The sequence below is a fragment of the Calliopsis andreniformis genome, unplaced genomic scaffold (assembly GCF_051401765.1).
Source record: "Calliopsis andreniformis isolate RMS-2024a unplaced genomic scaffold, iyCalAndr_principal scaffold0254, whole genome shotgun sequence".
Classification (NCBI taxonomy): domain Eukaryota; kingdom Metazoa; phylum Arthropoda; class Insecta; order Hymenoptera; family Andrenidae; genus Calliopsis; species Calliopsis andreniformis.
This window is the reverse complement of record NW_027480663.1, coordinates 242,658-261,228: the sequence shown is the minus strand read 5'-3', so window position 1 is coordinate 261,228 and position 18,571 is coordinate 242,658. Positions and strand designations below refer to the sequence as shown.

General features: G+C 38.9%; 2 protein-coding genes across 2 annotated transcripts; both read right to left on the bottom strand.

Annotated features, from left to right (window-relative positions):
• Nucleotides 1-9,987: 9,987 nt before the first annotated feature.
• Nucleotides 9,988-12,862, bottom strand: LOC143187767 (uncharacterized). The gene is made up of 2 exons (XM_076391983.1): nt 11,453-12,862; nt 9,988-10,091 (listed from the first exon to the last, which is right to left on the bottom strand). Exons 1-2 carry the CDS (start codon nt 12,103-12,105, stop codon nt 10,076-10,078), a joined length of 669 nt encoding a protein of 222 aa, XP_076248098.1. The 5' UTR covers nt 12,106-12,862; the 3' UTR covers nt 9,988-10,075.
• LOC143187766 (uncharacterized) lies at nt 12,341-17,656 on the bottom strand. Its single transcript, XM_076391982.1, has 2 exons — nt 12,708-17,656; nt 12,341-12,398 (listed from the first exon to the last, which is right to left on the bottom strand). The coding sequence occupies exons 1-2, from the start codon at nt 17,654-17,656 to the stop codon at nt 12,341-12,343; spliced, it is 5,007 nt and encodes a 1,668-aa protein (XP_076248097.1).
• Between the last annotated feature and the right edge of the window lie 915 nt (nt 17,657-18,571).

Below are 18,571 nucleotides of genomic sequence, written 5' to 3'. Positions count from 1 at the left end.
CCATGATTATTCTGTTTATTATTACGATATTATGATTATTACAGTTAGTATAGCAATTACTATGACTATTACGGCTATTCTGACTGTTGCTATGATTATTATGATTATTCTTATGATTGTTATGATTGTTGTGGATATTATGACGATTACTATGATTATAATGGTTGATAGCATGGTAATCATGATCATCATTCAGATTACTATAGCTATTATGATGAATATCATTATCAGGGCTATTATAATGGCTATTATGGTTGTTTCCACGTTTATTATGGTTATTGTCATGTTTATTATCATTATTATTATGATTTTTATGTTTGTTGTGGGTATTATGACGATTACTATGATTATAATTATTGATAGCATAGAAATTATGATCATCAGTCAGATTAATATAGCTATTATGGTTATTATGGTTATTATGGCTATTATAATGGTTATTAGGGTTGTTTCCAAGTCTATTATGTTTATTATCATGATTACTATGATTATTATGTTTCTTAGTATGATTATGAGAATTATTATGATCATTACTACGATTATTCTGGTTATAATGGTTATTAAGATTATTATGTCTGTTATAACGATTATTAGGTTATTTCCATGATTATTCTGTATATTATAACGATGTTATGATTATTACAGTTAGTATAACGATTACTATGATTATTACGGCTATTATGATTGTTGCTATGATTGTTATGATTGTTGTGGGTATTATGACGATTACTATGATTATAATGGTTGATAGCATGGTTATTATGGTCATCATTCGGATTACTATGGCTATTAAGATTATTTTGGTTATTATGTCTATTATATTGGTTATTATGATCGTTTCCAAGTCTATTATGTTTATTATAATGATTATTATGATTATAATGTTGCTTAGTATTACTGTGAGGGTTATTATGATCATTACTATTATTATTCTGGTTATTATGGTTATTAAGATTATTATGGCTGTAATAACGATTATTAGGTTATTTCCATGATTATTCTGTATATTATAACGATGTTATGGTTATTACAGTCAGTGTAACGATTACTATGATTATCACGGCTATTATGATTGTTGCTATGATAATTATGATTATAATTATGATTGTCATGATTGTTGTGGTTATCATGACGATTACTATGATTATATTGGTTGATAGCAAGGTTACTATGACCATCATACAGATTACTACAGCTATTATGGTTATTATGGTTATTATGGCTGTTATAATGGTTATTAGGGTTCTTTCCAAGTCTATTATGGTTATTATCATGATTATTATGATTATGATGTTTTTTAGTATGATTGTGAGGATTATTATGACCATTATTATGGTTATTCTGCTTATTATGGTTATTAAGAATTATATGGCTGTAATAACGATTATTAGGCTATTTGCATGATTATTCTGTTTATCATTACGATGTTATGATAATTACAGTCAGTATAAACATTACCATGATTATTACGTCTATTATGATTTTTCCTATGATTACTATGACTATTATTATGATTGTTATGATTGTTGTGGTTATTATGACGATTACCATGATTATAATTGTTGATAGCATGGTAATTATGATCATCATTCAGATTACTATAACTATTATGATTATAATGGTGGTTATGGCTAATATAATGGTTATTATGGTTGTTTCCATGTCTATTATGGTTATTATCATGATTATTATGATTATTATGTTTCTTAGTACGATTATGACGAGTATTAAGATAATCACTGAGATTCTTATGGCGATTACGACTATTACGATTATTATGGCTATAATAACGGTTATTAGGTTATTTCCATGATTAATCTGTTTATTATTACAATGTTATGATTATTACAGTTAGTATAACTATTACTATGATTATTACGTCTATTATGATTGTTGCTATGATTTTTATGACTATTAGTATGATTGTTATGACTGTTGTGGTTATTATGACGATTACTATGATTATAATGGTTGATAGCGTGGTTATTATGATCATCATTCAGATTGCTATAACTATTATGATTATTACGGTTGTTATGGCTATTATAATGGTTATTGTGGCTGTTTCCAAGTCTATTATGGTTATTATCATGATTATTATGAGTATTATGTTTCTGAGCATGATTATGACGAATACTATAATCATCAATGACATTCTTATGGTGATTACGACTATTACGATTATTATGGCTATAATAACCATTATTAGGTTTTTTTCCTGATCATTCTGTTTATTATTACGATGTTATGACTATTACGGTTAGTATAACTATTACTATGATTATTACGGCTATTATGATTGTTGCTATGGTAATTATGATTATTTTAATGATTTTTATGACAGTTGTGGTTATTATGACGATTACTATGATTATAATGGTTGATAGTATGGTAGTTATGATCATCAGTCAGATTAATATAGCTATAATGGTTATTATGGTTATTATGGCTGTTATAATGGTTATTAGGGTTGTTTCCAAGTCTATTATGGTTATCATCATGATTATTATGATTATTATGTTTCTTAGTATGATTGTGAGGATTATTATGATCATCACTGAGATTCTTATGGCGATTACGACTATTACGATTATTATGGCTATAATAACGGTTATTAGGTTATTTCCATGATTAATCTGTTTATTATTACAATGTTATGATTATTACAGTTAGTATAACTATTACTATGATTATTACGTCTATTATGATTGTTGCTATGATTTTTATGACTATTAGTATGATTGTTATGACTGTTGTGGTTATTATGACGATTACTATGATTATAATGGTTGATAGCGTGGTTATTATGATCATCATTCAGATTGCTATAACTATTATGATTATTACGGTTGTTATGGCTATTATAATGGTTATTGTGGCTGTTTCCAAGTCTATTATGGTTATTATCATGATTATTATGAGTATTATGTTTCTGAGCATGATTATGACGAATACTATAATCATCAATGACATTCTTATGGTGATTACGACTATTACGATTATTATGGCTATAATAACCATTATTAGGTTTTTTTCCTGATCATTCTGTTTATTATTACGATGTTATGACTATTACGGTTAGTATAACTATTACTATGATTATTACGGCTATTATGATTGTTGCTATGGTAATTATGATTATTTTAATGATTTTTATGACAGTTGTGGTTATTATGACGATTACTATGATTATAATGGTTGATAGTATGGTAGTTATGATCATCAGTCAGATTAATATAGCTATAATGGTTATTATGGTTATTATGGCTGTTATAATGGTTATTAGGGTTGTTTCCAAGTCTATTATGGTTATCATCATGATTATTATGATTATTATGTTTCTTAGTATGATTGTGAGGATTATTATGATCATCACTGAGATTCTTATGGTGATTACGACTATTATGATTATTATGGCTATAATAACGATTATTAGGCTATTTCCATGATTATTCTGTTTATTATTACAATGTTATGATTGCTACAGTTAGTATAACTATTACTATGGTAATTACGTCTACTATGATTGTTGCTATGATAATTATGATTATAATTATGATTGTCATGATTGTTGTGTTTATCATGACGATTACTATGATTATATTGGTTGATAGCATGGTTACTATGATCATCATACAGATTACTATAGCTATTATGATTATTATGGTTATTATGGCTATTATAATGGTTGTTATGGTTGTTTCCATGTCTATTATGGTTATTATCATGATTATTATGATTATTATGTTTCTTAGTACGATTATGACGAATATTAAGATAATCACTGAGATTCTTATGGCGATTACGACTATTACGATTATTATGGCTGTAATAACGATTATTAGGTTATTTGCATGATTATTCTGTATATTATAACGATGTTATGATTATTACAGTCAGTGTAACGATTACTATGATTATCACGGCAATTATGATTGTTGCTATGATAATTATGATTATAATTATGATTGTCATGATTGTTGTGACTATCATGACGATTACTATGATTATATTGGTTGATAGCATGGTTACTATGATCATCATACAGATTACTATAGCTATTATGATTATTTTGGTTATTATGGATATTATAATGTTTGTTATGGTTGTTTACATGTCTACTATTGTTATTATCATGATTATTATGATTATTATGTTTCTTAGTATGATTATGACGAATATTATGATCATCACTGAGATTCTTACGGCGATTACGACTATTGCGATTATTATGGCTATAGTAACGATTATTAGGTTTTTTTCCTGATTGTTCTGTTTTTTATTACGATGTTATGATTATTACTGTCAGTATAACTATTACTATGATTATTACGTCCATTATGATTGTTCCTATGATTATTATGACTATTATTATGATTGTTATGATTGTTGTGGTTATCATAATTATTACTATGATTATAATGGATAATAGCATCGTTATTATGGTCATCATTCGGATTACTATGGCTATTAAGATTACTATGGTTATTATGGCTATTATAATGGTTATTATGATCGTTTCCATGTCTATTAAGGTTATTATTATGATTATTATGATTATAATGTATCATAGTATGTTTGCGATGATTATTACGATCATTACGATGATTATTCTGGTTATTATGGTTATTAAGATTATTATGGCTGTAATATCGTTTATTAGGTTATTTCCATGATTATTCTGTTTATTATTACGATGTTATGATTATTACAGTCAGTATAACTATTACTATAATTATTGCGTCTATTATGATTGTTGCTATGATTATTATGATTATTATTATGATTGTTAAGATTGTTGTGGTTATTATGACGATTACTATGATTATAACGGTTGATAGTATGGTAGTTATGATCATCAGTCAGATTAATATAGCTATAATGGTTACTATGGTTATTATGGCTATTATAATGGTTATTAGGGTTGTTTCCAAGTCTATTATGGTTATTATCATGATTATTATGATTATTATGTTTCCTAGTATGATTGTGAGAATTATTATGATCATTACTACGATTATTCTGGTTATAATGGTTATTAAGATTATTATGTCTGTAATAACGATTATTAGGTTATTTCCATGATTATTCTGTATATTATAACGATGTTATGATTATTACAGCCAGTATAACTATTACTATGATTATTACGTTTATTATGACTGTTGCTATGATTATTATGATTATTATTTTGATTGTTGTGGTTATTATGACGATTACTATGATTATAATGGTTGATAGCATGGTTATTATGGTCATCATTCGGATTACTATGGCTATTAAGATTATTATGGTTATTATGTCTATTATATTGGTTATTATGATCGTTTCCAAGTCTATTATGTTTATTATAATGATTATTATGATTATAATGTTGCTTAGTAAAACTGTGAGGGTTATTATGATCATTACTATTATTATTCTGGTTATTATGGTTATTAAGATTATTATGGCTGTAATAACGATTATTAGGTTATTTGCATGATTATTCTGTATATTATAACGATGTTATGATTATTACGGTCAGTGTAACGATTACTATGATTATCACGGCTATTATGATTGTTGCTATGATAATTATGATTATAATTATGATTGTCATGATTGTTGTGGTTATCATGACGATTACTATGATTATATTGGTTGATAGCATGGTTACTATGATCATCATACAGATTACTATAGCTATTATGATTATTATGGTTATTATGGCTATTATAATGGTTGTTATGGTTGTTTCCATGTCTATTATGGTTATTATCATGATTATTATGATTATTATGTTTCTTAGTACGATTATGACGAATATTAAGATAATCACTAAGATTCTTATGGCGATTACGACTATTGCGATTATTATGGCTGTAATAACGATTATTAGGTTATTTCCATGATTATTCTGTTTATTATTACGATATTATGATTATTACAGTTAGTATAGCAATTACAATGACTATTACGGCTATTCTGACTGTTGCTATGATTATTATGATTATTCTTATGATTGTTATGATTGTTGTGGTTATTGTGAGGGTTACTATGATTATAATGGTTGATAGCATAGTAATCATGATCATCATTCAGATTACTATTTCTATTACGATTAATACGGTTATCATGGCTATTATAATGGTTATTATGGTTGTTTCCAAGTTTATTATGGTTATTGTCATGTTTATTATCACTATTATTATGATTGTTATGTTTGTTGTGGGTACTATGACGATTACTATGATTATAATTGTAGATAGCATGGTAATTATGATCATCATTCAGATTAGTATAACTATTATGATTATTATGGTTGTTATGGTTATTATAATTGTTATTAGGGTTGTTTCCAAGTCTATTATGGTTATTATCATGATTATTATGATTATTATGTTTCTTAGTATGATTGTGAGGATTATTATGATCATTATTATGATAATTCTGGTTATTATGGTTGTTTAGATTATTATGTCTGTAATAACGATTATTAGGTTATTTCCTTGATTATTCTGTTTATTATTACGATGTTATGATTATTACAGTTAGTATAACTATTACTATGACTATTACGGCTATTATGATTGTGCTATGATTATTATGATTATTATTATGATTGTTATGATTGTTGTGGTTATTATGAGGGTTACTATGATTATAATGGTTGATGGCATAGAAATCATGATCATCATTCATATTACTATAGCTATTATGATTAATACGGTTATCATGGCTATTATAATGGTTATTATGGTTGTTTCCAAGTTTATTATGGTTATTGTCATGTTTATTATCATTATTATTGTTATTGTTATGTTTGTTGTGGGGTTTATGACGATTACTATGATTATAATTGTTGATAGCATGGTAATTATGATCATCATTCAGATTAGTATAACTATTATGATTATTATGGTTGTTATGGCTAATATAATGGTTATTATGGCTGTTTCCAAGTCTATTATGGTTATTATCATGATTATTATGATTATTATGTTTCTTAGCATGATTATGACGAATACTATGATCATCAATGACATTCTTATGGTGATTACGACTATTACGATTATTATGGCAATAATAACGATTATTAGGTAATTTCTATGATCATTCTGTTCATTATTACGATGTTATGACTATTACGGTTAGTATAACTATTACTATGATTATTACGGCTGTTATGATTGTTGCTATGATAATTATGATTATAATTATGATTGTCATGATTGTTGTGGTTATCATGACGATTACTATGATTATATTGGTTGATAGCATGGTAATCATGATCATCATTCAGATTACTATAGCTATTATGATGAATATCATTATCAGGGCTATTATAATTGTTATTATGGTTGTTTCCAAGTTTATTATGGTTATTGTCATGTTTATTATCATTATTATTATGATTTATATGTTTGTTGTGGTTATTATGACGATTACTATGATTATAATTGTTGATAGCACGATAATTATGATCATCAGTCAGATTACTATAGCTATTATGGTTATTATGGTTATTATGGCTGTTATAATGGTTATTAGGGTTGTTTCCAAGTCTATTATGGTTATTATCATGATTATTATGATTATTATGTTTCTTAGTATGATTGTGAGGATTATTATGATCATCACTGAGATTCTTATGGTGATTACGACTATTATAATTATTATGGCTATAATAACGATTATTAGGCTATTTCCATGATTATTCTGTTTATTATTACAATGTTATGATTGCTACAGTTAGTATAACTATTACTATGGTAATTACGTCTATTATGATTTTTGCTATGATTATTATGACTATTATTATGATTGTTATGATTTTTGTGGTTATTATGACGATTACTATGATCATAATGGTTGATAGCATGGTAATCATGATCATCATTCAGATTACTATAGCTATTATGATTAATATGGTTATCATGGCTATTATAATGGTTATTACGGTTGTTTCCAAGTCTATTATGGTTATTGCCATGTTTATTATTATTATTATTATTATTATGATTGTTATGTTTGTTGTCGTTATTATGACGATTACTTTGATTATAGTTGTTGATAGCATGGTAGTTATGATCATCAGTCAGATTATTATAGCTATTACGGTTATTATGGTTATTATGGCTATTATAATGGTTATTAGGGTTGTTTCCAAGTCTATTATGGTTATTTTCATGATTATTGTGATTGTGATGTTTTTTAGTACGATTGTGAGGATTATAATGACCATTATTGTGGTTATTCTGCTTATTATGGTTATTAAGAATTATATGGCTGTAATAACGATTATTAGGCTATTTGCATGATTATTCTGTTTATCATTACGATGTTATGATAATTACAGTCAGTATAACCATTACCATGATTATTACGTTTATTATGATTGTTCCTGTGATTACTATGACTATTATTATGATTGTTATGATTGTTGTGGTTATTATGACGATTACCATTATTATAATTGTTGATAGCATGGTAATTATGATCATCAGTCAGATTACTATAGTTATTATGGTTATTATGGTTATTATGGCTATTATAATGGTTATTAGGGTTGTTTCCAAGTCTATTATGGTTATTATCATGATTATTATGATTATTATGTTTCTTAGTATGATTGTGAGGATTATTATGATCATTATTATGATAATTCTGGTTATTATGGTTCTTTAAATTATTATGTCTGTAATAACGGTTATTAGGTTATTTCCTTGATTATTCTGTTTATTATTACGATGTTATGATTATTACAGTTAGTTTAACTATTACTATGACTATTACGGCTATTATGATTGTGCTATGATTATTATGATTATTATTATGATTGTTATGATTGTTGTGGTTATTATGAGGGTTACTATGATTATAATGGTTGATGGCATAGAAATCATGATCATCATTCAGATTACTATAGCTATTATGATTAATTCGGTTATCAAGGCTATTATAATGGTTACTATGGTTGTTTCCAAGTTTATTATGGTTATTGTCATGTTTATTATCATTATTATTATGATTGTTATGTTTGTTGTGGGGTTTATGACGATTACTATGATTATAATTGTTGATAGCATGGTAATTATGATCATCATTCAGATTAGTATAACTATTATGATTCTTATGGTTGTTATGGCTAATATAATGGTTATTATGGCTGTTTCCAAGTCTATTACGGTTATTATCGTGATTATTATGATTATTATGTTTCTTAGCATGATTATGACGTATACTATGATCATCAATGACATTCTTATGGTGATTACGACTATTACGATTATTATGGCAATAATAACGATTATTAGGTAATTTCTATGATCATTCTGTTTATTATTACGATGTTATGGCTATTACGGTTAGTATAACTATTACTATGATTATTACGACCTATTATGATTGTTGCTATGATAATTATGATTATTCTTATGATTGTTATGATTGTCGTGGTTATCATGACGATTACTATGATTATAATGGTTGATAGCATGGTTATTATGGTCATCATTCGGATTACTATGGCTGTTAAGATTATTATGGTTATTATGTCTATTATATTGGTTATTATGGCCGTTTCCAAGTCTATTATGGTTATTATCATGATTGTTATGATTATTATGTTTCTGAGCATGATTATGACGAATACCATGATCATCAATGACATTCTTATGGTGATTACGACTATTACGATTATTATGGCTATAATAACCATTATTAGGTTTTTTTCCTGATCATTCTGTTTATTATTACGATGTTATGACTATTACGGTTAGTATAACTATTACTATGATTATTACGGCTATTATGATTGTTGCTATGGTAATTATGATTATTATTATGATTTTTATGACTGTTGGAATCGCTTAAAATAAGGGATCCAACGGAGGTCCGGATGAGGTGAGATTGAGGGGATACGAAAGAAAACGAAGACACGAGTTTTATATTTTGCCGGCCCTGAAAAGGGCTTGGAAACGACGTTTATTGAACTTTTGTGTAGGGGGCTGGGCGCTGGCTTCGGTCCTCGTCGGCTCGAATGGACGGCGGCGGATCGGAGGGCCTTGGCTGGTGGTGACGCCGGCTCCCCTTAGCGACGTTGACGTCTGAAAAAGAGAGATAGCGGCGGAACCGCGGCGGTAAGCAAGAGTGTAAATCTGGCTATACCAAAGATTCCCAACTCCAGGCTGCGCTCGCGAGCCTATTTGGAGGGGATAGCAAAACCTTGCCTGTAACGCAAAGGTAATGCAGTGGACTGTATTATCGACTCTTCTTCTGGCGCGAAGAAGAAGTCGATGAACGAGTGGCTTGAGAGGAGGAGGGACCTCTTCTCTTCGCCTTGCACCTTTTGGAAAGGTTCGTTCCGTACGAATCCAAGTAATTTAGGGATTCGTGAGCGGAGGGACACGCTATAACCAGCGAATTGCTGGTCCTGGAGGCTGAGGACGGCCAGAGGCTCGGCGACTCCGTTCACCTTACCGTGTGCTTCTATTCGTCACACGGGGGTTGCTACTAAACGGGGTGGCAGAGCACGAGTAACGCAGAGGTGATAGGCACGTACGTTATCTCTCTCTGTTGTAACCCGTCTCTCAGGGATCCAACAGGCAGCGGCCTTTGTTGCTCCGAGACGAAACGAGACTCAGAGAATCAGGGCAGGCCCCGATTCCAAGAGTGCAAATCTCGATCAATTGTCTCCTAAAACAAACCAGGTGCTCTTTCGTACGTATTATACGTACGAATCGAGCAGAGTTTCCTAGTCTGTCGGCGACAGAGGTTCAGCTTTTTAGAGCTAGTGAGATTTCAAGTGTCTGGTAACCAAACTACTTGAAATCTGAAAACTGGCGAGCTGAGAGGCGCTTGACGTACGGTCGCACTGACTGCGTCAAGCTTGATTGTCGAAAGACGACTGGGGCGAGAGCCGCGCGTGTCTCCGCGAAGCGGAAGACGTGCCAAATTTTACCACTACGCGGCGCTCACAAATTATCTTTTGTCTCGTGCTAATGTAGTACGATGTACTCTCTCTCTCCTTCAGGCTCCGATGTCCCCACTCGACATCGAGCCTGGAGTTCAAAACCGTTGCTCGACAACGCTTACTTTGTTTGAACTTTAATTTTGACGACAAAAACAAGTCATACGACAGCTGATCGTGTTTTGCTGCTAGGACAACGTATGCTCCGACCGAAGGCCACCTTCGGTCGGTCACGTATACCAACAAATTACGAATCTCGCGGACGAGCCAAATGCCCGTTATATAACCGCTTTTTAAACATACCGCCCCCCTTGCACGGTCCGTGCAACGGAGAATCGGTAATGCTCTGTCGTATGCACATCGTAACGCGAGACTCGAAAGACTAATACTTTCTTCGCGAATGAGAGAGAGAGGTGCTGCAAGTGAAGTTCAATTGAAGTGAACTCACTCGCAGCGTTGTCGTATATTCAATCAAAATATAAATTCAATTGAACTTACTTATGCGCTGGTGGAGACGCGCTCTGCTGCGGGTGTAGCTGCTGCTGTTGCTGCAGCAGCCGCATCGAGGTTTCCACCGCGATGCCGACTGCTGCGCGCGTCAGCTCCTCTAACGTCGGTCCTTGAGGCCGGGGTGGTCGCCGGGTGCGGCTGGCAATCGGGGAGGGCCTAGCCGCCACCAAGGCCCTGGATGTCGTCGGTGCTTGTGCCTGTTGACGGTTATCCTCCCTCGCCTTTGGTCGGGGCCTGTTGGGCGTCCTCCCGCCCGCTTGGCTCGCTGCAGCCGCGGGGGCGGTACTCTTTTCTTGGCCTCTCGGCGTTGGGGGGTCCACCGCCGGCCGCCAAAGCAGTGAAGTTAATCGCTGCTCCCGGTCCCATCTGAGGGCGTACCGCCCTCCTGGGACGGTGCAGCGATACCGCCGCGTGGTGCGCGGAATGTGCTCCGGCACCCTGAGCTGTACTGGGCCCATTCTTGGTGGGCCGATGGTTATTGTCCACTCCTCTTGAGTGGTTTCTTGTACTGCTTCCTGGTGCGACTTCTCCAGTGGCGAGGGTGTACGCGTCTCTTGCTGGAGAGCCTGCTCCCCAATCTTCAAACAGCGATCAAAGGTCGCCGAGATTTGGTTCTGCGTGTTTTGTGTGTCGCTTTCCATTGCTTGATTTCTACTGACTCGGCCGGCGCGACGCTCACAACCGATTTCGGTAGCGCCCGCGATTTCGCGGGGGCGCTTTTTCCCTTGGAGAGATAGAGACGGAAATACTTCGTCTCCCCTCCCAAGGGGATTGGGGGTCAAGGAAGAGGGGGTCCCGATCGTTCGATTTTCTTCTAGAACAATCGGTCTCACCTTGGTGTCTCCCTGGTTTTTTCCGAAAATTCTTTACAGGTGTTTATTTTGCCCGCTCGACCTCGGCGCCGGTCGTCGTAGCGGGCTCATCCACGGGTAACCTACACATCCTTGTGATGGGGCGTGTGTAAGTTGACTTTGCGGTACGTACTTTTACCACACGTACATTTCCGTCTTTCCCCGGGAACACCTCCTCAATTCTTCCCATCTCCCACTGGTTGGGGGGAAGAAGAGGATTCTGCACTAGCACCAGATCTCCTGGTTGCAGTTGCAGTTGGGTGGTGCGCCACTTGTAGCGATTTTGGAGGTGCGTGAGATAATCGCGCGTCCAATGCCTCCACAGTTGCTCGTGGAATTTTTGAATCGCTCTCCAACGCGACAATCGCGAGAGTTTTTCATTTTCCACGGACTGCAGCGGAATCGCATTTAGTGGTCCGCCTGTCAGGAAGTGACCGGGCGTAAGAGACGCATAGTCGTCTGGGTCGTCACTCAGGGGAGCGATCGGTCGCGAGTTAAGACTCGCTTCGATCTTGCAGAGCAGCGTCTGCATTTCCTCTCCCGTGGGTGTGAACTCTCCCAACGTGCGTTTCAAATGGTGTTTCACCGATTTCACGCCGGCCTCCTGCATTCCACCGAAGTGTGGGGCACTGGGTGGATTAAACCGCCACTGAATGCCGATAGCACCGCATTTATTATGCGTGTCCGTTGCAGAAAATACTGCACGACAGTGCTGTTGTAATTCTCGATCGGCACCGACGAAATTGGTTCCATTGTCACTGAAAATGCAGGACGGGATTCCTCGTCGTGCAACAAACCGATCGAGTGCGGCTAAGAACGCGCTCGTCGTGTAGTCATGGACGAGTTCGATATGGACAGCCCTCGTAGCGTAACAAACAAACACCGCGATGTACGCTTTGTGAGCTGTTTTGCCTCGGCCCGCGGAGTCGCGGACACGGTAAGGTCCCGCGTAATCCACTCCGCAATTGTCGAATGCTCTTGACGGGCGACAGCGCTCCGGGGTCAGATGCTGCATTATTTGCGTGGACGTGTTGCCTCGCCACCTTACGCATCGCATGCATTTGTTGACCACGGTTTTCGCTGCATTTCGACAACCGAGGATCCAATAATTTTGCCTGACAGTGTGCAAGGTCAACTGCAAGCCCCCATGCAACGTATCTACGTGGCACTGCCTAATTATTAATGTCGAAACATAATGCTTAGGCAGTATTATCGGGTGCTTGGTTTCCCATGCAAGCGTCGCATTCTCCAGTCTTCCACCGACTCGCAGGACGTCCTTATCGTCGAGGAACGGGTTGAGACTTTTTAAGGGAGATTTCACAGGGATACTGCGATGATTTTTTAAGCATCGGTATTCCTCTGCGAAATGCGAGCCCTGTATATGGCGTGCGAGGCGCTCAGCTGCGTTACGCATTTCTGCCGCCTCGATTACTTGACCGGCGTTTGACCTTTGATTGACGCGCGACGGTCTTCGCCAACGAAGACAGTACGCCGTTACACGTAACAGTTTTCTCCATGATTGAAAACGGAACAGAAAATCCCATTCCGGCTTCGGAGTTGCTACGTGTGCATGCGCTACGCGCTTGCTTTCATCGGTCTCAACGGAAGCGGGTATGGCGGGCCATTGCGCTTCCGCTTCGCTCAGCCATGTCGGTCCAAACGTCCATAGGTTCGACTGCAGAAATTCTGCCGCGTCGATCCCGCGCGAATTTAAATCCGCGGGGTTCGAACGGGTCGGCACGTAACGCCATTCCGCGTTCGGGAGGGCCGTTTGGATTTTCGACACTCGGTTGGCCACTATAACCTTCCAGGTCGATGGGTGTTTTTTCAGCCAAGCTAGAGCGATAGTTGAGTCTGTCCAACAGACTACTCGATCTATTTTCATTGCAAGCGAGTCTCTCACGTGCAAGATTAGCTCGGCTAGCAGTACGGCCCCGTTCAATTCAAGAACTGGGATCGACTGTGTTTTTATTGGAGCCACTCGCGTTTTTGCCATCAACAGCGATGTAAACACACCGTTGTCTATCGTCGTCACTCTTAAATAAGTGACAGCCGAATAGGCTGCGAGCGATGCGTCACAAAATCCGTGCAGTTCCACAGAAGTCGTGTCGGCTCCATAACGGATCCATCGGGGAAGTTTCCACTGGTTCAATCTGCTCCAATCCGCACAAAATGTGTTCCACATTTTGAGCGTTTCCGCGGAAACTTGCTCGTCCCACTGGATTTTTTCCAGCCATTGGGACTGCATTAAAGTTTTTGCGCGAATCACGACTGGCGAAAGCCAGCCGAGAGGGTCGTATAATTTTGCAATTTCCGAAAACAAAGTACGCTTTGTGATCGGTGTTGCAGACGGTTGGAAACGTTGCAGATTGAAGTAGAAAAAATCTCCTGATGGAATCCATCGCAGACCGAGTACCTTTAATTCGGAATTATCAAACAAATCAAGGTCGACTGCGTGGGAGTGCGAGCTATGTGGAATATTGCCTAATAAATCTGGCGAATTTCCAGCCCACTTACGAAGGTTAAATCCACCTTGCTGTAAGAGCTCGCACGTTTGTTTACGGATTTGCTCCAACAATAGTTTGTCCGGAGCTCCCATAAACACGTCGTCAACATAGACGTCCTTCTCGAGGATAGGAGCGGCGAGCGGGAAGCGGTCGCCGTCCTGTTTTTTCAGCTCGAGAAGCGTTCGCATCGATAAATATGGGGCACACGCCGTACCGTAGGTCACGGTTTTTAACTCGAACGCTATATTTCGTTCGGTTTCTGGCGTGCGCCACACGATGCATTGGAATCGACGATCCTCTGCAGCTACGAGAATTTGTCGAAACATTTTCTCTATATCTGCTACTAGCACGTATTGATACAGACGCCACCGCGTTAATACAGCGGTGATATCGTTCTGTAGCTTCGGTCCTACGTGGAGGATGTCGTTCAGCGAGCGTCCGCCCGCTGTTTTACTGGAAGCGTTAAACACGACGCGCAGCTTCGTCGTAGCGCTTTCCGTTCGAACAACCGCTCTATGTGGAATGTAGAGTCGTGTCTTGTCGAGGAACTCTAGGCGAGTCATATGACTCAACGACTCATATTCAGTGAGAAACTCACTGTATTCCCTCATGAGGGTTGGATCCAGGTCCAGTTTTTTCCTTAACCTAGTCAACGCGGAGAGAGCTATTGGAAGAGATTCTCCCAACAGCTCGTCCGGGTTTTCGTGGTTGAAGGGCAACCGAACGATGAATCGTCCCGTCGCGTCTCGCGCGACGGTTTTTGCGAAGTATTCTTCGCATTCGTCCTCGGCCTTGGTATTCACCAATTTCGAGGGAATCTCCTCTATCTCCCAGAACCTTCGTATCGCTTTGTCGAGCGATTCGAGGACGGTGCAATGCAGCGTCCTCACGGGGTTTGGGGAAGAGGTGGCTGCGTCGACCGGGCCTGACAGTATCCAGCCTAAAGCTGTTTCCTGCGCGATCGGCCCTCGCTTACCGAATCGCCGAAGCCCTGGTCGAATGATACTCGCATATGTCCCAGCTCCGATCAGCACCTCTATTGGGCGGTCTGAAGCGGGGTCAGGATCCGCGAGTGTCAGTTCACGCAACGCGGTGTATTCCGGCACGTGAACCGACGGCGGGGCATACGAGGTGATTCGGGACACCACGTATGCACTGGTGCGGAACGCCTCCTCAGTGCAACGTGTCGAACCGAACTCGATATCCACGCTATATTTTATATCCTGGGCTTTTCCGCCCCCCAAGCCCGTAACTGTGGCTGGGGTTTTCCTTCTCGCGAGTCGCAAGTCATTTGCGAGGTTCGCGGAAATGAAGGAGGCTTCCGAGCCCTGGTCTATGAGTGCACGCGCGATGCGCGTCGTGCCTCCCTTTCCTGTGACTCGCACATTTGCCGTCGCCAGAAACACAGCTGGTGTTCCGCTCTCCGTCGCACTACAGTGCGACGTCACGTCGGCGCTTGATGTAGAAGCACGAGATTTCGTGTTTACATTCGCGGGCTCACGTGCGGAGACGTTACTCCGTCCCGCTTCCCGCTGGCCCTGCTGTGGCTTTTTCGTCGACCGACGATTGCCTGTGCCGACTTGTGGTGCGTCAAAGTGCAGAATAGTGTGATGCTTCTTACTGCACTTTGTACACGCTGCGTTCTTAGGGCAGCGCGCGACTGTGTGAGTCGAAGCGAGACAGTTTATACACGACTGATTCGCTTTAATATAATGGAAGCGCAATTCAGGCGTGAGCAGCTTGAACTTTTTGCACGTTGTAATTCCGTGCGTCAGTCCGAAGAATGTACACTCCAAGGTTGGACCGGGAGAGCTTTCGACTACGGCGTTATGTTGCCGTATGCGAGGTTTTGACGTGGGGTCAACCGCTTGTTTTTGTACCGGGTTGATCAGCACGTGCAGTCTGTGCTCTTGCTCCCTGAGAAAATCCAACATCTCATTAAATGAGGGGATTTCTTGGTTGAGCTTTTGCGTGCCCTCCCATTCCCATTCTAGGGATTGGTCCAACTTAGATTTTATCAGGATGACCAACACGTCGCTGTAATGCTCTACCTTGCGCCCCAGCTTCTGGAGCGCGGCGAGCGTTTGTTTCCAGCCGACGGTGATCTGTTGCAGGCTTTCTATGTCGCCCGTCCTGATCGGCTTCAGCTTCGTGAATGTTGCGAGAAGCTGAAGCACCATGCGACGTGGGTTCCCGAATTGTTCGGTCAGGGTATCCCACGCCGGCTTGAAATTGCGATCCGCAATTTCAAGCGTGGCAATCGATGCGAGTGCCTCTCCTTCCAAGCAGCCGTTCAGATATTGCAAACGTTGCGCATCTGACAACCGTTGATCTTTGATTATGCTGGCGGTGAACAGATCCGCAAAGTGACACCACTTTCGCGGATCTCCGCTAAATCTCGGTAAATTCTGCTTGGGAAGCTCAAGCGTACTAGGCTGGCCGGTTGCTCCGGCACCCGCGGTATTCCCGGGGTTGCCGAATCCAGCCGATTCCTTTTCCTGTATGAGGCTGTCCAATTCCGTCATCAGGAAGTTCTGAGCTTCATGGAACGCATCTTCTGCATCATCCATCGTGCTCTCGCCGAAGAAGGGTATGACCTTCCGTTTGCTGTCAGGGACCTCCTTTTTGAGCTGTTTAACTCGCTCTTGGATGTCCCTCCAAACGTCAGTTACATACTCCAACTTCTGCTTGAGGAGAGAGATGGTATAATTATTTCGCCCCTTTTTCTTCAGATTAGTCACGAGTCGGGTCATTCCCCGAATTCGTGACTGAATATCCTCCATCTCGACCTCCAGGGCAGGAAGAGTCAACTGCTCCTTTACGGGGTTCGACATGGTGATATACTTCGAGAGGTAAACACTGCTCGAAGGTCAACCTGAAGTGATCGTTTCTTTCACCCTTTCTCAACCTTTCAATCCGGCTCGAAGGACCTTATGTTGGAATCGCTTAAAATAAGGGATCCAACGGAGGTCCGGATGAGGTGAGATTGAGGGGATACGAAAGAAAACGAAGACACGAGTTTTATATTTTGCCGGCCCTGAAAAGGGCTTGGAAACGACGTTTATTGAACTTTTGTGTAGGGGGCTGGGCGCTGGCTTCGGTCCTCGTCGGCTCGAATGGACGGCGGCGGATCGGAGGGCCTTGGCTGGTGGTGACGCCGGCTCCCCTTAGCGACGTTGACGTCTGAAAAAGAGAGATAGCGGCGGAACCGCGGCGGTAAGCAAGAGTGTAAATCTGGCTATACCAAAGATTCCCAACTCCAGGCTGCGCTCGCGAGCCTATTTGGAGGGGATAGCAAAACCTTGCCTGTAACGCAAAGGTAATGCAGTGGACTGTATTATCGACTCTTCTTCTGGCGCGAAGAAGAAGTCGATGAACGAGTGGCTTGAGAGGAGGAGGGACCTCTTCTCTTCGCCTTGCACCTTTTGGAAAGGTTCGTTCCGTACGAATCCAAGTAATTTAGGGATTCGTGAGCGGAGGGACACGCTATAACCAGCGAATTGCTGGTCCTGGAGGCTGAGGACGGCCAGAGGCTCGGCGACTCCGTTCACCTTACCGTGTGCTTCTATTCGTCACACGGGGGTTGCTACTAAACGGGGTGGCAGAGCACGAGTAACGCAGAGGTGATAGGCACGTACGTTATCTCTCTCTGTTGTAACCCGTCTCTCAGGGATCCAACAGGCAGCGGCCTTTGTTGCTCCGAGACGAAACGAGACTCAGAGAATCAGGGCAGGCCCCGATTCCAAGAG